Source organism: Drosophila gunungcola, unplaced genomic scaffold (genome assembly GCF_025200985.1).
Source record: "Drosophila gunungcola strain Sukarami unplaced genomic scaffold, Dgunungcola_SK_2 000086F, whole genome shotgun sequence".
NCBI classification, from domain to species: domain Eukaryota; kingdom Metazoa; phylum Arthropoda; class Insecta; order Diptera; family Drosophilidae; genus Drosophila; species Drosophila gunungcola.
In genome coordinates this window covers 159,107-178,357 of record NW_026453248.1, presented here as the reverse complement: position 1 = coordinate 178,357, position 19,251 = coordinate 159,107, and the positions used below count along the sequence as shown (strand labels likewise).

General features: G+C 37.1%; 3 protein-coding genes across 5 annotated transcripts; 2 read left to right on the top strand and 1 right to left on the bottom strand.

Annotated features, from left to right (window-relative positions):
• The first annotated feature begins 291 nt into the window (after positions 1-291).
• On the top strand, positions 292-2,948 carry LOC128264965 (myosin regulatory light chain sqh). 2 transcript variants are annotated; one of them, XM_053000708.1, is made up of 3 exons: positions 292-425; positions 1,315-1,845; positions 2,480-2,948. In XM_053000708.1, the coding sequence occupies exons 2-3, from the start codon at positions 1,426-1,428 to the stop codon at positions 2,582-2,584; spliced, it is 525 nt and encodes a 174-aa protein (XP_052856668.1). In that variant the 5' UTR covers positions 292-425; positions 1,315-1,425; the 3' UTR covers positions 2,585-2,948. The 2 variants fall into 2 exon arrangements, with proteins under 2 accessions (XP_052856668.1, XP_052856669.1); XM_053000709.1 differs by lacking the exon at positions 292-425 and adding an exon at positions 554-572.
• A 1,584-nt stretch (positions 2,949-4,532) lies between these two features.
• Positions 4,533-7,548, bottom strand: LOC128264960 (UDP-xylose and UDP-N-acetylglucosamine transporter). Its single transcript, XM_053000701.1, has 4 exons — positions 7,412-7,548; positions 7,206-7,363; positions 6,977-7,108; positions 4,533-5,721 (listed from the first exon to the last, which is right to left on the bottom strand). Exon 4 carries the CDS (start codon positions 5,717-5,719, stop codon positions 4,661-4,663), a length of 1,059 nt encoding a protein of 352 aa, XP_052856661.1. The 5' UTR covers positions 5,720-5,721; positions 6,977-7,108; positions 7,206-7,363; positions 7,412-7,548; the 3' UTR covers positions 4,533-4,660.
• A 496-nt stretch (positions 7,549-8,044) lies between these two features.
• On the top strand, positions 8,045-10,475 carry LOC128264950 (vanin-like protein 1). Of its 2 annotated transcripts, none has more exons than XM_053000684.1 (2): positions 8,045-8,422; positions 8,867-10,475. In XM_053000684.1, the coding sequence occupies exons 1-2, from the start codon at positions 8,327-8,329 to the stop codon at positions 10,454-10,456; spliced, it is 1,686 nt and encodes a 561-aa protein (XP_052856644.1). In that variant the 5' UTR covers positions 8,045-8,326; the 3' UTR covers positions 10,457-10,475. The 2 variants fall into 2 exon arrangements, with proteins under 2 accessions (XP_052856644.1, XP_052856645.1); XM_053000685.1 differs by lacking the exon at positions 8,045-8,422 and adding an exon at positions 8,727-8,804.
• The last annotated feature ends 8,776 nt before the right edge of the window (positions 10,476-19,251 follow it).

Here is a 19,251-nt window from a genome sequence, read left to right as displayed (position 1 = left end):
CTATGCTTCTACATAAAACGAAATAATGAAAACCCGAAAACTTTGATTTAAACTGACAAAATAACGAATTATTCACTGTGTTGCAAACTTCTAGCCAATTTTAAAATAACTTTAGCAAAATTATTATTATCTAGCTATTTATTAATTTTAGGACAAAAAAGGGATTGAGTCATGACTAAACAAATATCCAAGTTCTAAGCCAGTTAGCAAAGTCCATAACCAAAAGGCCCTTTTGGAATATTTTTTCAGTATTATCCGGCACAGTTCGTGGTATTTTTTATAATATTTAATTCGTCAGCTGTCGGTCACACTTGCCCATCGAATCTTCGAACAAAAAAAGGTTTTTATAAAAGACAAAAGTGCAGCTGCTCGTAAGTTGCATTAACGAAACTTGGAAAGTATTAAACACTCGACATTCGGCAGCTGTGAGTATGAATTAAATCAGTCGGAATCAAGAGAAATACAAAAAAAGGAGGAACTTTAAGGGCGCTGCCCTTTGTGGGTGTGCGTGTTTCAGTGTGTGTGTATGAGTCAGCGTCGGCAGCGCGCAAAAGAAAACAATTGTTTTTGTGGTAAAATATCCATTTGAATGTAAATCTTAAAGTGATAAATCAACATTTGGCATAACTTAAGATTTCGAGTGGAATTGGGGGCTTCAGTTGCTGTTGTTTTCAAGCCTTTTAAGGCCTTTAATTGAAACGGCGGATGTGTGTTTGTGTGAGAATGTTTTCAATGAGCCAAATTTGTGGGGATTGTTTTTGTAAACCGCAGTTCAACAGCATTGATAAACACCCATACAGATAGAGAAATAAGCGGGGAGAGAGCCAAACTCCCATACGTGTCATTTTCATTTGCGCGAGTGACTCAGAAAAACTGCGCATGTGTGAGTGCATGAGTCGCGCACAGTGGACATTCGATAAAGTGAACTCTGATCCACTGGAAAATAAGTTTACTTCCAGTTTTAAAGTGTGATAAGCATGGGTCATACATCAAATGGGTAGCAAAACCTCCATTGAGTACCAACATTTTTATAAAGCATCTTTATGATTTTAATCAAAAGAAAAATGCCATTTTGAAATTGTATACAACCATTATATTTAGTTTATCTTTATCTTGACAATTTATCTTTAAACTAAATTTTCTCGATAAGTTCATTGTATAGAGCACTTACTGTATGTTGACACAGTTTGTTTGGGGAGCATTGAAAATCGGTTTCAGCGGAATTCGCTGCAATATGTCTATATATAGCCATAAATACATACCCGGCCAACGAAATGCTAATGTGAGTCGTCACTTTTTTTGTTCGTCTTTCAGATCCACGCCGCACACACATCACTTCAGCGCGATTCCATCAGCTCCGCCGGCTCTGCCATCTAGCTCCATTTAGCTTTACTAGATCCATCGTCCAATAAGCCAGCCCCAATCATGTCATCCCGCAAGACTGCCGGACGTCGCGCCACAACCAAGAAACGCGCCCAACGCGCCACCTCCAATGTCTTCGCCATGTTCGACCAGGCGCAGATCGCCGAATTCAAGGAGGCCTTCAACATGATCGACCAGAATCGCGATGGCTTCGTGGAGAAGGAGGATCTGCACGATATGCTGGCCTCGCTGGGCAAGAACCCCACGGACGACTATCTCGATGGCATGATGAACGAGGCGCCCGGACCTATCAACTTCACCATGTTCCTCACGCTGTTCGGGGAGCGGCTGCAGGGCACCGATCCCGAGGATGTGATCAAGAACGCCTTCGGCTGCTTCGATGAGGAGAACATGGGCGTGCTGCCCGAGGATCGGCTTAGGGAGCTGCTGACCACCATGGGCGATCGTTTCACAGATGAGGATGTAAGTTAAAAAGGGTTTATAAGTTTTACAAAATAGATGTTTAATCACACAACGACGGCACTTCAAAAATAAGTTTCTCTAAACTATTTATTAAATTCCAATACATAGTATTATCAGATGGAAAGCTATAGCATATAATTTATGGTTTGAAATTATGAAGACAAAATAGTAATAACCAAAGTGTTAAATTGCCAGGATTGTTGGACTTCTGTTAGTTGTCATTAACTTTTAGGAGATATTCTTTGTAAAAAATGTAGAATTATAAGAACTACCTTTTAAAGTCCGAAATTAGCTTCTTCAATCTGAAAATTCTTTATTTGCTGAGTTTATTTGCATAGTCGTTGAACTTTTAGCTGCCCCTCTTATTTATTTATTCAAAAATGTTTGTGTTTACCTATTTGCTACATTTTTCTGGATAGCTTTAAAGTAATTGTTGACATTTAAATACTTTGAAGAGAACGTTGAACCTTTTATAAAGTGTATCTGTATTAGTAGTATAATAAGAGAGTAGAATAAACTGATAGAAGTATTTATTTATTGTTTCTTTATATCCTTAGGGCCTTTAAATCTTAATTAAATATTTAGATATTCGATTTTGCCATTTTAATATAATATTTCCCCTTTTTACCCCCAGGTGGACGAGATGTATCGGGAGGCGCCCATTAAAAATGGCCTATTCGACTATCTGGAGTTCACGCGCATTCTCAAGCACGGTGCCAAGGACAAGGATGAGCAGTAAGATCGTCAGGGATCGATCACCCAGCCAGCTGCCTCTCCAATTAGCCTGTCCAAACTATCCATCATGAGTTTCGTTTTGATAATTTAATATATATATATTTTTTTTTGCTCTCGCGCCTTCTGTTCTTTGATTCCTGATATTCCTGTACTTACCTGTGCATTTAAATTAAACAAAAAAGTAGCAAACACAAGCGAATGTTATGTACGATATTGTAGTGTGTGAAGTTGGAGCCCGATAACACAATTTCCCCGAAAAAATCCCTTTCATAAGTATTAACTCATTGAATATACATATATATATTACCTATATACAAATACATACTTATACAAGAATGTGGCAATAAAAGTTTGTTTTTCTTACACAAGTCTGTCTAAAATAGCTGTCTACCGAAATCCTTCACCGAAAAACAACTGATCAAATAATATAAACCCACACAATGCGAGATAACACTATGATTGTATGGCTTTGATATTATACATACGTAAGAACATATATCTTTGAACGTGGGCGGAAATTGAAGAGTAACCTCCATTTCGGAAACTTGTCGACACTTTCTTGGAAATTTTGACAGGCTGACTAATAAGTTTAACTCTCAAGGCCCAAAAATACCATATCTTATGTCTTGGACTCGAAGATGCTTGAGTCACTTATTTATTTCTGTAAATATGATAAAGTCAAAGAAGTTAAAAATGTTTTGGATTGGTTACGAACATGGAAAAAAAAAATTAAAAGGTAAGCATGTCTTGGAATTTAAGTTTTAGATAATCCAATGAAACTGCTCCCTAAGAAATGTATTCAATTTCAAATTTCCTTATACCTTAAAATGCTCAACTAATAAAGAACTTAACGTCGTTTAATAACAATGAATGAATTAATTTTGATTAATGTTATCCCTCCCATTTCTTTCAAAAATGATTTGTTGAATTTTACTCTTCAAGAATTTATTTAAAAAATCAATAAAATAGATTGCTTAAGGCTAAAAGCTCTTCACTTTGTATAATACAAAATTTTGGACAATTTATGTATTTAAAAAAAACAATAGGAAAGCAAAGCTCTTCACTTTGTATGTTACAAAATTTTGGACACTTTATTTATGTAAAAAAAAAAAAAAAACAAGAAAGAAAGCAAACTTCGGCAAGCCGAAGTTCATATACCCTTGCAGCTATTGCAAGAATTAAACATTTTTGAAAACATTAAAATTATGATTTACTTTCGTATATGTTTAAAAACATTGAAGCTATGATGATTTGCAGCTCAATTATTTGATAGTTATTTTATATATTTTTATTATTTCTAAGGGAGCTATATGATATAGACGTCCGATTTTGATAAAATTTAAACCATAATTCTGAAATATTTAACCATTGCTATATGTCGAAGAACTAAACAAAAAATTAAAAAACAGAAAAGTTATAATTTTTTTCATTTATTTTTCCGATTGTTCCTATGAGAGCTATATGATATAGTCGTCCGACTTTGATGAAATTTAATCCGTAAATCGGAAATATTTAACCATTACTAAATGTCGAAGAACTAAACAAAAAATAAAAAACAGAAAAGTTATAATTTTTTTTCATTTATTTTTCCGATTGTTCCTATGGGAGCTATATGCTATAGTCGTCCGATCCGGCTCGTTCCGACTTATATACTACCTGCAATAGAAAGACAACTTTTGGGAAAGTTTCATGCAGATAGCTTTAAAACTGAGAGACTAGTTTGCATATAAACGGACGGACAGACGGACAGACGGACATGGCTAGATCGACTCTACTAGTGATGCTGATCAAGAATATATATACTTTATAGGGTCGGAAACGTCTCCTTCACTGCGTTGCAAACTTCTGACTGAAATTATAATACCCTCTGCAAGGGTATAACAATAGAAAATGTATGAAAACACGCTCATTTTGCGATAATCAAAGGCTAACGAAACAGACTAAGAGGCATCTAACAGTAAGCGTATTCCGAATTTAATTGTATTTTATTTACAAACAAGGCGCTAGGACTACGAACTAATGGTTAATGGCCTCTGCAGCAGGATGATCCAACACAGCCATCGGAGATGGGGATTACAGATTACTCCACTTTCTTGGCCACCGGAGCGGTGTCGAAGCGGCCCTTCCCGCTCCGCCTGGCCCGATAGGCGTCCCTCACCTGGTTGATCACATTGGCGAACAGTATGGTGCCGAAAAAGACCAGGATGGTGCCCAGCCAATGGTTGAGCGTGAAGGGATTGCGGAAGTAGATGATGGAGAACAGCAGCGAGACGAACTTGCGCAGCGTGACCACCAGGGTGACGGTGAGCGAGGCACATTCGGTGGTCAGCACATAGACGGCGCTGATGCATACGTACTGGGTGACCACGTTGCACAGCAGGTAGAACAGCATCAGCGGGAACTTCCACTCCAGGCCAATGGCTCCAAGTAGTGGCACCGCCACTGGTTCCGACGACCACGCAATGCCAAAGTGCTGCACTATGTTGCCCGCCATAATCAGGAATCCCGGCAGGGGCAACATGTGCGTGAAGAACAAAGCCTCGCTGGGATGTTTGCCGTACCTCTTGTAGATCACCTCCTGATAGATGCCCATATAGGCTGTGACCAGCAGGGCGATCGTCAGCAAACCAATGCCCACCGACCACCAGAAGAAGTCCGAGTAGGAGGTGTCCACCTTGAGGCTGTGGTGTGTGTTATCCTTGACATCGCCGCTGGACACCAGCGTGCACAGGATAATGCCCGCCGTGATCATGGCCACCGAGCTGTACTGGCGCAGGTTGTAGCGCTTCTTTAGCAGCACAATGCCCATGATCATGTTGGCCATCAGTGATCCGCTGCGGAAGATCATGTGCAGCGGCATGGGTATGTTGAAGTTGAACGCATAGTTGTTGCACACATTCGCTCCAAAGAACAGGGCCACCAATATGACGTAGTCCTTCAGGGCAATCTTCGGACGCACCGTAAAGAACTTGGAGGTGAAGACCAGACCCTCCAGTGCGATGAACAAGAACTGGGCGAAGGTGATCAGGTTGCCCGCACCCGGATCGATTTGGATTATCAGCTCCAGGAACACCACGTTGCTGCAGCAACCGATGAACACGAACAACATGCCCAGAAGGGCCTTCAGATTCAAGGCCATATCTGAAAGGAACCGATTTAAAAGGTATTTATCAAAATTATGCCTTAAAATATTAAAGTAATATCCATACTGATTGGTATATCATATAATATCACAAACATATCAGAAAATATATATATCATGTCAAAAACTATAAATTTGAATTATTATTATTTTTTTAATGTTATATTAATATAAGATCCATACTGATTGGCTTATAATATGATATCCCAAAATATCAGCATTATAATTGGTAAATAATATCATGCCAATAAAAAAAATTAAATTTAAATATTATAATTATTTAAAAAGTCTTCTTAAGTAATGTATAACAAAAATATAAATATAATAATATTAAAACTTTAAACTAGTTCTATGGTTTTTTTTAGTGTTTGGTGTTCTTAAAAGTATCATCAACATTGTTATTGGCTTTAAACAAATGAATTAAAGTATCATATGGCTACGGTTTGGAATTATATTGCTTTCTTAATGATTATTTTAAGGAAGGTTAAGATATATGTATGACATTAATATTTTATGATTTTTTTATAGTGTCCTAAAATGGTTTTATCACCAAAACGTGGATTACTAGAAGCCACTACAGCACAAGTGCTACGAAAACAAACAATCAAAGTAACATACATATATTGTTTAATTTTGATGTCGAGGGTTTTTGTTTTTGTATTTATCTGTCCAAAATTCTTTGTTACCGGTTGTTTTGCAGGAGAAATACAGGTTGGAAGTGAATTTCATTGCTTTTGCTGTGTAAAAATAATTAGTTCGCCAAAGAATGTTGTCATCATGGCTAAACAATTTGATTTGCCCCAGAACATTGTTCTGATTGTGTAAATTGAATTAAATAATCTAGAACTAGTTATGTAGAGTACACTGGTCATTAAACACTCCCTTTTCTACAATAAATACAAACTTTGTAGTCATTTGCATTTTTCATGCAGTTTTCAGGTTTATTCACTATTCAAAATTCATTTTAAATTTGTTATTTTAAATTTCTTGAGTGTGATGAAATTCGGTAGTATGATTAAAAGTGATCTGTGCTAAGCACATTATGGTACGAAAATTAAGAAACAAAACAAAACAATACATCAGCATAAATTAATTATGCTAATCCAAGCAAATAAGTGAAAATTATATATGTATAAATGACTAAGTATATCATGATGAATTGCCAATTTTTAAATTAGAAATTTAATCGGCAAATCGGTCGATTGTCACGTTGCCGATAAGAAATACGCGGCAATCGTAGTCGGTATCACTTACCTTCGAAATGGGAGATATACTGTTCCGCGGGAGGTATTCCAGATGCCAGTTAATCCGGTTCGGATCTCGATTTGTTTTGCTTCGCCGTCAAGATTTATGTAGCAATCAAAGATTGATTATATCAGTTGCTGGCTGAATAAACACGCAAACACACAGGGTTAACAGAATGTCAACACAAGCACATAGGGGTTAATAGAATATTCACAAACACACACCAAAAACAACTAACCTGCGAATCAATTATCTCCCTCTCTTTCGCTCTTTCTCATTCTGCAGCGACCTTCACCGTTTTTCTATCTCTTTCTAGGTGGTCTCCTTGGAATGCTTTTTACCGTACGTTGGGCGCATTGGAACTGTTGCTATTATTATTTGGTAGCCCGCTAATAACTGTTAACAAATTGATTACAATATCGTTACGTTGTTGTAGTTACTGACTCTGTTGTTGTTCTGAAAGTGTTGTTTTTGTTGCGGGAAGTAGAGATTAGTGGTGGAGAAACATCGATGCCAACATCGATGTCAAAATATCGATGCTTGTCGGGGACTTCGATGTTTTTCCACCTCTACAAAAGTCGATTGAATCGACTCACTTTCTCACTCCTCCCTCATCATCGTAATAACAACAGCTGGCGCAGCGTGACCGGTGCGGAAGCTTTCAGCTCAAGTCGATTGTTCGATTGTTCCACTAATCGATATCGTTTTTGAATGTTGCAGCTGATAAACTCTCTTAAGTAAGTTAAATTAAATGCTACCCTAAGTAAACAACTAATCTTTAGTCTTGTTTTGCAAATGCTGAGTAATTCAGTTTTCACTTGATGCTCTACGTAGTTTTTATTTTCACAAGAATGTGGTTTATTTTAAGAGTTTTTAAAATTTTAGTAATTAATAAAATTGATCTTAGGTATAGGCTAGTTAATTAAATTAAATTAAATCACTGAATGTTTCGTCAAAAATAACTAAAAAATTAAGAATAGACCAGGGAAGTTATTCAAAGAGTAATGATTATAAAAGTCGGCTGATGAAATGGCACCATAATCTGTCATTTTTTGCGAATTTTTCTCATATCTTTCTTTGTTTGAGTCAGATTAATATTATACCGTAGTAAATTGCTATCTCATTTAAAATAGTCTTTTCAGCACCCCCGAACATTTGAATTTAAGAGACCATTAACCCGTTGATAATTGGCGTTTATGATTCACCTGAGATAAGAGATATAATCACAGGTCTTATCGGCCGAAATACATAATCTGGTCGTAGCCGCTTTGCAAAATAATTTGTCTATATGGAAGGTATAACAATTTCGTTCCTGGCCCTGCACTTAATGCGTAGTCTTCGTTTTTGGCCAAGATCACGATGGTTTGGCAGTTGAATTTTAGCCACGGTTCCGCCATGAAGTCCATTCAATTGTGTTTTTTGCTCCTAGTTGTGTTTTTCACTAGCTCTCAACAGGTAAATTTATCCGATATCGAAAAACAGATATTTTTATTTTATTTAAGTTTACTGTTCATTATAAGTAAAAAAAAAGGTAAAAGTAAGCATAGTCGACATATTATTTAAATACATTTTTTGTTTTAAAACTTGATTACAAAAACTCGGAAAACTCGCGATAAAAAACTAAAATTTGTTTATATTTTACATTATTATTGAGTATAACTAATTTGATCTTCACATTTTGAATATATTTAAATGTTATTCTAGTCGTATACTTAATTTCTAAATCCTAATGTTGATTTTTTCTTGTTCTCCCAGTCGTATACGCAATTTCAGAATACTAGTATAGATTCCTTCTAGGCGATATATGCTTGCAGTTATTTATTTATGTTTCCAGTGGGTAAATATAGTTTAAATACTGATACTGATAAAATACTGATAATATATATATTTTTCCCCTAGCTTTCGAAGCCTGGTGACCCCACTTATTGGGCAGCGGTGGTGGAACACAAAGAGCCGGATGGCGATAATGCCAGGCTACGGACCACTTTCGCATCGGAATCCTTCCAGCAGATCATCAAAGATGCCGGCGATGTGGACATCATTGTGTTCCCCGAGCATATCCTCAACAGTCGGAGCACAGCCACCTTTGTGCCCCACGAATCCGAGAATGTGACGCCCTGCTATCAGACGGACTACGAGCTCTTCCTCATCGAACTTTCGTGCTCGGCGCGATCCAATGCCGTCTATGTGGTCATTAATCTGGTGGAGAAGGAACTCTGCGCCAACGGAGCTGGCTCCGACACCTTCAAACCATGTCCTGCGACAGGAGTTCTGTACTTCAACACGAACGTAGTGTTCGATCGCAGGGGCAGAGTGATCTCGCGATACCGGAAGACCCATCTGTGGCGTCACGAGTATGTGGAAACGGCGGTGCTCCGCTCCCCCGATATTGCCACATTTACCACCGACTTTGGGGTAACCTTTGGCCATTTCATCTGCTTCGATATGTTGTTCTACGAGCCGGCTATGAAATTGGTAAGGGAGCTAAACATCACCGATATCGTCTATCCCACCTATTGGTTTTCGGAACTGCCATTTCTGGGCGCCGTTCAACTGCAAGAGGGCTGGGCCTTTGGCAACGATGTCAATCTGCTGGCCGCCGATGCCAGTGAGCCCAGTGGACGGACGACAGGATCGGGGATATATGCCGGTCGCGGTGGCAGACTGGTAGCGGAGATTTTCGAGGAGCCCACCACGAAGCTACTGATTGCGGAGGTGCCGAAGAAGGAGCATGGTCAACTGGTACCCAGTTTTACGCCTCTGTTCACGCCCCAATTGAAAACCGCCCGAGTGACGAAAGTTGCCACCTACAAGGACTACAATGTGGATATCTTCGAAAGTGAGCTGCTCGAGGAGAATTTCCTCAGTTTGGAGCGTACTCTGTGTCACGGCAGCTTCTGCTGCACCTTTGCCATCGCACGGAAGTTGACGGAGTCCAGCGAGGTCATCGGCAGTGGGGCCAAAGCCTATCGCTATAGAATAGCCGCCTATTGGGGCAATGAGACCACGGCCATTCGAGTGGATCGCACGGAGCAGGCCACTTGTGCTCTGTTCGCCTGCACCAATGAGCATCTCTCCAGTTGTGGCTACATATTCCCCGAATTCGAAGATGTCGTCAATAGGCATCACTTCACCAAGCTAAATATTTCTGCCAATTTTCCAGCTGCTCCACGTGGCCGTCGTTTAATAATGCCCAGCACATTGAATGCTCTATTCCTGCCCGTTGCTGTATCGGAATTCGATTGGACGGAATCACCCGAGGCGGCCGCAAATCCAGATAAACCCGTATTTGTGAATTTAAACCTTGTGAGGCAGCAGAACGACCTGCTGACCTTTGCCATTTGGGCCAACTACTTCACGGATTTGCCCAGCACCCACAATTTGGATCATATGCATCCGAATTTTACTGTTCCCTTGAATTCCGGTTCGGCGGGAATTTTAGTCTCCAGTTTTGTATGGCTCATAAGCGGCCTTTTCCTCGTACTATAGATTTAATACTTGGTTTTTTTCAACCAACAGTATAGCTTCATTTATTTAGCAGCTACAAATTGTTTAAATCTCCAGTTTATAATGTGACTAATATTTGTCCTCACAATACTTCACTTCAACCAACAATATAACTTCATTTCTTTAGCAGCTACAAATACTTTAGATTAAATCATTTTTTTTTACAGCCAACAATATAACTTAATTTCTTTAGCAGCTACAAAGAGTCTAACTCTCCCGTCAATTCTGTAAATTATATTTTTTCTTATACAATAATTTAATACATATTTTTTTTCTTTAGCAGCAACATATTGTTAAAATCTCCAGGCTATTCTGAAACTCATATTTGTTTTCTTTTCTCAAGGAAACCCCGTGATTCATATTTTATTTAAATAATTGTAAAAGTGTGTTTTGCTGTTATACAATTTTTTTTGACATTTAATTATATTCTTTTTATTGCTTACGCTCTACAAAATCAAGATAACAACTAAAAGCTCTAGATAAATGCCAGACTCTTTATAGTATTATCTTTATATACTTTTTATAACTTTTTCTTTGTTTTTATGTTGTTTAAAAGCTTGATAAGAAAATGTACTACGTTTGGCGATTAAAGAAAAGTAGAAAAACTGAAAGTTCTTCTTTTTATGGATCAGATATTTGCACAAATAAAATTAAATGGCACACTTACTGTTATTGTCTAAATAAAACTGAAATCTCCGTAAAAATTGTTTTTTTTAAAGAAATTTAAACAGATTTGCTGTCAATATTTCGAACTTGCATTTTCGATTCGTAGAAAATTTAGTTCTTGGAAGCGATGCAAAAGGAAGTTGTTTTCTTGGAAAAGAGTCGGATAAATTCTACCATTGGCATTTCAAATGGCAGATTTTCCTCAAGTCAAAAGCACAACAAAAATGGGGAAAAATTTAAGCCAATTTCCTGGAATTGCATCTGCTAATGAATGCTTTCATTCTCATTGAGAACTACACCCAAAAACAAAAATGAAAGTTAAGTTTTAATAAAAATATTAAAGATAATTTAAATACTAAATAATATAACTAGTTGCTTTTCTATTCCGAAGAGTCTAAATTTGTATTCTTGGGTCTTATATTAAAACCACATAAGTTTTAGTTTGATACTTTCGTGTCTTCATTTAATACTTACTCTTATTCAGAAATTTTTCATACCCAATAGTTTAAACTTCATGGGTGTAATTCGGTTGTATAATCTTTACCCCAGAAATTTTTTGTTTGTTATAGGGAGCCATTTCCGAGGAATTGGCTAAATGAGTGCACTTTTCCTAGATGCAAGACTTGCACAACTTTGCTTCGTAGAATTTTAAAAGAATCCCATTCTGTTTTCGGTCTTTACAATTTCTAAGGAACTGACCGTTACTTTTGGTGGCATTCGTAAGTCTCCAGAACGAAGTCATTGCCGATTTGAATGAAAGGAGCAGCAGTGAGCACAGTGGGTGGCCACCCAACGGGACGACCTTGTGGAGATTTGCTTCCAGCGCAGGCGCTTCAAGGACCTCTGCCCGCGTTGTTTGCATTTCCAACAGGTAGCGACGTCGTCGTCGTCGTCGTCATCGTCGACGTCCGTGCAACAGTGGCCGCCGTTTATAATGAGCCAAGGACGACGAGGGGGTGGTGGTAGGTCCTGTGGGGGGGTAAACCACCCAACTAAAGCAACCCACCCACCCACACACGCATCAATGACAGTGTGGCATCTTCAATGGCACGAACGACGACTTCTCCGCGGGAAAGTCCTGCTGGACAGGATTCACGCTGTGACTTTCCGTGCGATTTAACATCATTTGCTTGCTGATGTCCTGATGAACAGCCAACCCCCCTCCCCCAGCCATCTGACCTTCCGCCCTCCAAAAAAAAAGGTAAAATATTCTTGAAAACTTAAAAAAAGGTGTCCAACAACAAGGGTAAAAGTTTCCCAGAAAAGGATAAAGGCTAGAGCAAGTTGACATAATTGTTTTAATACATCAAGAATCAAAATGCACAAAAATAAACCAATTAAAATAAATAAACAAGTAGGGAGAAAATGTGAGCCAAAGTTAAAAGTCAAACAGAATAAAGTATACGAGTGCAAAAACGTATCACCAAATGGGAAAAAAAACAGTTGGTCAAACATTAAACCGGGTTTTAATGCGGATCAGCCGTTTAAATGAATTGTTTTTTTCTTTAACTACCGAATTTAAACCGATTTCAAAGCAACAAACAACATACCTCGAAAAAAGCTGCTATTGCTAATGCTCAACTAATCTGCATTCAAATATTTGTATTTAGTGTTGGCCAATCTTATTTTACCTCTTCCATGTAGGCTATTTTTAAGTTTCCGATGGCTGGCAATCAAAAAAACTAAATCTGCCAATTTTAAACTAATTTCAAAGTGGCATACCTTTAAAATATTTTGTTTAGCCATTTAATGAACTGTATTCGTTGCCTTAGTCAAATAAAATTAAATTATATATTAATTTGCTATGTTAAATAAGTGTAGGCAGGTGGGTTGAGTATATAAAGATTTAACATTCCATGGTCCAATTATTTTAAGCCAAATTTCAAAGTGCCAAAGACAGGTTTTCAGCCCAAAGTATGGAAATAAACTGTTTTCAATAGAGATGTACCGGATACTCCCTACGGTGAAAATTTCCCCCATTTATTTGTAGCCTGATTTTTTCATTACGCCCGCCCGCCCCCTTCCTATTCGATTCCCAGGCCTTGGTAAACATTTTTGTTTTTTTATTTAATTTTTTTTTTTTTGCACAAAAATCAAAAACTTTGAGCTCGCTTTTTAGGGGCTGGTTGAGGGTGGTGCAAAGTGGTGCAGGGTGGCTACAGGCGGGGTGGTGGTAGGATGCTGTGCTGTGGCACCTGCCACTTGAAAATTCCACACGGCTTCTGTTACATTTTGATTTATTTGCTGAAATTTATTGTTAAAGTGAATGGAGGCGCAAAGTTGCCAGCGAAAACAGAAGATTGGGTGGATGGGTGGATAGGTGGTTGGTTGGCTATGTATAACAGGTGGTGAAGTGTAGGTGAAGGCCGCCGTCGCGCCCATAAAATATCTGGCCGTGCGAGAGTGTACGGCTTCTTTTTCAGCCGATTTCCTGTGGCTTAACTCCATCAATCGAGAGGTCCGGACGAGGAAGGATTCTCAATCAGAATCAGTTCCAGCCATTGACACACACACACTCGCACACACACACGTCTGTAAGGCGTCACATTAGGAACTAACCACATTTGGAACTCGGAACCATTCTACCGCCAACACAGCGAACAAAATCAAGAATTTTTGTACCATAAGAGATAACATTATTTAGGAATGGTTATTGAAAAAGCAAATTTTTAGCTCTTGATAACATTCATATTGTGGGCTTTTCAAATATGCTAACCTAGTAAGGAAATCTAAAAAAAATTATAAATATATATATTTAATTATATATGGTTACATAGTATATATTACATGCTTAATTACATTGTTTGATAACTTTTAATTCTCATTTAGTAATTTTCGCGAATTCATCAGTTCTAAATTTATAATTTTCTCTGAAATTTCTTAAGTTTAAAAAGGTGATATTTTAAATTTGATAAAATTGGTATATATAGCCATTTTGAAAATGAATATTTGAAATTTTCCAAATCTTTTTTTTTTAGAGTGCAGTCCCTTTTTCTTACCTCCATCGTCGGTGCTTTAGTCGCTTCCCTGAGGTCTCAGGCAGAACTGATTGAATTGAATATCAGTTTTCAGCTGGCACAGTTTCCCAGAATGCCGCGCCCCCTTCCCCCGTCGACACTTCGCCTCCCTTTTGGCCATGAAGCTTCCTTTGGCGTTCTGGCTTGCCATTTGAATTTGAATGGAAATGATTTCACTTGATTTTCATATTTTTATTATGTTCCCTTCGGGCTCACCTGGCGCACACACAGACGCACACACAGACGCACACACACACACACATCTCACCATCTCACCATCTCACTCGCCCCTTGTATGGCCCTTTCAATCGCACACACGGTCGCTTTTGTGACTTTATTAAAATGAATTGTAAACATGGCTGAAGGGAAGTATTTTACCTTATTTACCCGACTTACCTGGCCACAACTTTTGGTCGCTGCCAGAATGCAATTCTCTAGTTGTGTGCAGATTTAGGCAAACATTTGCGGTTATTAAGTGGCCAAGCAATCATTGCATTCCTCTGGTTACTATTTTAAATCAATTGGTACTATCATTTAACAGAGTACACACATTATTTATTTCGCAAATTATTTATTATTATAACTAGATGTTTTAATGGTTTTTAACAAAACTAAGTACTAACTACAGAATTTGTATGTTTTATATAATGTTGGATATACATAATTACATTGTTATTTATTTAAAGTCACATATTGTAATATGAATTTCTGTAAAAAAAATTATGTTGTCTTTGTATATTTTATACTCTTAATAATTTTGGAAATACAAAAAAAATTTAAAATTAGTATATCAACCAAATTATTAATTTCGTAAGATATAACTAAATACAAACTCTAGATTATTTTCTTATTTATTAAAACAAAAATATTAATATATAAATTTAATGTTGTAAAATAATGCTGTGTTTATAAATTGGATGATTTTAAATTTAACAATATTGTAACTTTGATTAATTTAAATGCGAATGCAAATCAAATTTTTGCAAATTGTTGTAAATTTTGGCTTTACCCATTCATTTGCTGAACTCCCATTTTTGTGGCATCGCCATTGATTTGGAAGCACCAATTTTTTGGCCACTTGTCCACGCAGCCGGAAGGCAACCACCCTGCTCAGGTATATACATATATACTATATTTATATATATATTTGTATGTGCATGCAGATGTATTATTTAGCAGGAGTAGCAGGAGCAAAGCGGGCCCAAAACAAAAATATAAATAAGAAAGAATATGATTACGTATACGCAACGTGGAACTTCTTTAACTTCAAGTGCGAGTGTGTGTGTGTGTGGGTGAGTGTTTGTGCCTGGTCATTACGCACGTAGCATTTGTATGAATGGAAAACCCACCTCCAACTTACCCCAGCCCCCCACCACCACTCCATTTTCCTTCCCGCATCGCTTAGCACATAAAAATAAATCAAGTTTTTCTTCATTTCCTTTGCTGTTCGTCGACTTTTCCCCGCCCAATTCTCCCGTTTTCCCTGACTTCTTTTTGTGTTTGTGCCCCAGCCATATGCCTTTTTTAAGATTTTAACTTTATGTGGCATACTTACGGGGCTGCAGGAGGCGGTTCAGGTGGAGAAGGTGGAAAAGCTAACGACGCCGCTGACCGCGTGCGTCCTTAACGCGTTTTTTATGCTAAAACTAAATGAAGTCAAACACGGTCTGGCAAAAGGAAACAGAAAAACAGGCAACAGCCAGCAGGTTACAGCTAACAGGTAACAGCTAACAGGTAAAACGGCCAACAGGAACAACATAAACGACAACACATGGCGATAAAAAGCGGCGGGGCAAACTAATATCTAAAAAATAATAAAATGCCACGGGCATCAGCCGCAGACAAGCGTTCAACAGCAACAGGCTGTATAACCACAAGTGGTAACAACATCGACAAAAATGCCAGTGTCAGAAAACTACAAGTTACACAACAACAAAAAATTGGGACTCTCAAAAGCACAATGTATGGTAAATTTGATGACCAAAGAAGAGTACTAAAATCTATGGTGATTGTATACATAATATATGGTAATTAACTATATATATATGTTAGCAAGACTAAATTTGTTTGCTTTTTCAGAATAAAATATATCACAACGAAAAATTTTTTTAAAATTAGAAGTCTAGAATAAGATCTCGAAACATTTCCGTTTCCGTTTATTAGATAGCTACTATTGTAAAAACTAAATACGTTAATAGTTTCATCAATAAAATTTATTAAATTAAAAATTGCCCATATATTGTAAACTGCAGTTCATACAAAATTGTATTCCTTAATTAAATTGACACCTTTTCCCCTCAGTGTAAACAAAAATAAAAAAAGAGTAAAAAATGTAAAACAAAACGCAGCAGCCGCAGCAATACCAATAAAAGTATTTATATAACCTCACAACCAACAGACAACAAAATCTCAATTAATGTACATAAAAACCGGAAAAAATGAGAACGGCGGCATTTATAACCATAACCAAAAGCAACAGGCAACGACAATATCGGGCTAATAAAACGATGTAATAAATTCAAACTTATGATGATCAATGATTAGAACAAAACTGTGTTCGTATCTATCCACAACGAGCAATAAAATAAATGGCTCTTTTTTTGGCTAGAAAAAAGAAATTATTTTTAGGAAAATTGCAAAGAGTATTAAACATAAAAACAAAACTAAATTGAACCAGAATTTAAATCAAAAATGTCAATAATCGAATGTCAATCAAAAAAGAAACAACTGGCAACATTGAAAGCTGAATAGCAAACAACAAAGAAATGCCGTATTTACGAAACGCATTTTTTTGTAAAGAAAACCACCAGTCAAAAAAACACCCCATAAAAGGTGTGGAATATGATTAAAGTTAATCATACATTTTTGTTGCGTCCATCAGATGTGTGGAAATTGAATTGAAAAGCATTTTTATTGCCAGGGCAACCCACGTCCCCCAATTCCCAGCCATATAGTCGGTACATAGCCCACCTTCGAATGTCAGTGATAATTTTCAGCATTTTCAACACGTCAACGGTACGTGTTGATGATGCTAACAATTTTCCATTTCCATTGCAGCGGCGAATACAAAAAAAAAAGTGAAAAAGGCGGGGTGGAAATTTCATTCGAACTGCAAGGGAATCCAGCGCCATAATAATGCCATTGCCAGAACTTTCACACGATTGCACTGCGAGCGTTTATATTTCATTTCCTGTTGCATTTTATTGCTGACTCCATTATTCGCCGGATCTAATCGGGTTATGCCACTGGATAACTGGGTGCCCCGTGACTACGGAAGTCAGGGATTAGCCATAGTTCATGTCACCTCACGTTTATGTACTTTTAGGGGAGTATTATTTTTGTAAACAGAGAATAAGATAACTGAATTTCGCCTACTTACAACACAATACTGCTGCATCCAAAGGTTTAAAAAAAACAGGCCTAAATATTAAAAGAATCTAAAGATTAGAAATCACTCAAATGCCTAAAAGTATGCTGCACAAAAATAAAACTTCCTCTTATAGACATTTATTTTGTGAACTTTCTATCGTAGCATACTTTTAGACACCGTTATTCAAAATTACAAAATTTAAAAGATGTCGATGGTCCAGTGTAACCCATGAATAATGAGGCGATTATCGTGTTTTTTTTAAAGAAAATACTCGATAGAAGGTTTTGAAGTTTTTTTGGACATAACAAGTATATTTTTTTCGGTTTTTTATTTTTTTAATAATAATTACAATAGTAGGGAATTGTAGAGTTAATTCGTATATTCCAGAACACGCATTCATTTATAATGCAGTCTAAACTAAGGCTTAAGTTTAATTTCTAAAATGTTTGCCTGCATCCAAATATTAATCTGACTAAGATTAAATTTATAAACTACAATAAAATAATAACCATGAACATTTTTGTATTTCCGTTTAAAAATATTCTTTTCAGGCCACTATTGTTATCGACACATTTTGTATACACAATTTGTGCATGAATAGAAGAATTTGCCACAAAATGATAGAGTATTTTATAGAGAGACCCGTGGAGCTGGCGGCTGTCGATTGAGCCATCGATTTGAACTGTCTGTTATTACTTTATTGTTCTATATTTATGCACATGCAGTGGCTGAAGTGTCCTTCGAAATTCGCACACAAACACAAAGATACAGCAACTATACAGCAACAACGCAGCTATGTCCTTGCTCCTTGATGGCAATAGATTTCCCCACAAACCAACCCACATTATTTTCATATTAGTTTTGAAAAGCGCATTATGTGCGGTTCGCCCGCTGCTGCCCCATTTCGTTCGGGTTTTTGGCATGTGTAATGGCTCGCATTATTATCCTCATTTCGGTGTCCTGTGGCCAGCACCAAAATGAAAATATGCAAATGCCAGGCGGTTGCGAATTCTTTGATTCCAGATGCGGATACAAATACAGATACAAATACAGATACATTTACAGATACAGATGCAAATACAAGTTCAGATACAGATATGGTGAAATTTGCCTCTCCGCTAATCTCTGTCTGTGAATGCGAGGGCAGACATATTCGAGGACATTGGAAAAGGCCAAGGATCAAGGACCAAGGACCAAGGACTCTGGACCAAGGACCAAAGAGCCGGCGGAACTGCAATTGAGTGGCAGCCAAGGCAAAAATAGAACAAAAAATGCATTCGAGGTAAGTGCAAATGAGCTGATTAAGGCAAAAGGAAAGGAGTGTTAATTGGTTATTCTAACTATTTTTTGAGTTTGCTTTACTAACCAAAATAACAAGAACTTAATGGTTTAATGGTTTATTATTTAGGTAACAGCTCATAAAACAATTTTTCTAGTAGTTAACTTTGAATGGAGTAGTTATTAAATAAACAAAACAATTTTTTTAATATAACTAACAACCGCAATGGGTGACAATCAAAGCGAAAAATAAATAAATTAAGTATTAAATATTTGGATTTAATCCTTTTCTTTTACCATTTTACTGATAATAAGCAATGCATTACATTTTATAAGCGTTTCTTAAAAGTTGCATTGTAAATAAATGCAATGGCTAAGACTAATTCGGGCTTAAATTGAATAATTAATTTAAGTAGAAATGTTCTAATGTCTTGTCTTATTTTTGT

Excerpts from the sequence above, each read along its gene's own strand:
- LOC128264965 (XM_053000708.1), top strand. The coding sequence starts at position 1,426 with ATGTCATCCCGCAAGACTGCCGGACGTCGCGCCACAACCAAGAAACGC. Across the intron at positions 1,846-2,479 it reads ATCGTTTCACAGATGAGGAT|GTGGACGAGATGTATCGGGA; the intron begins GTAAGTTAAAAA and ends TTTTACCCCCAG.
- LOC128264960 (XM_053000701.1), bottom strand. The coding sequence starts at position 5,719 with ATGGCCTTGAATCTGAAGGCCCTTCTGGGCATGTTGTTCGTGTTCATC.
- LOC128264950 (XM_053000684.1), top strand. The coding sequence starts at position 8,327 with ATGGTTTGGCAGTTGAATTTTAGCCACGGTTCCGCCATGAAGTCCATT. Across the intron at positions 8,423-8,866 it reads TTTTCACTAGCTCTCAACAG|CTTTCGAAGCCTGGTGACCC; the intron begins GTAAATTTATCC and ends TTTTTCCCCTAG.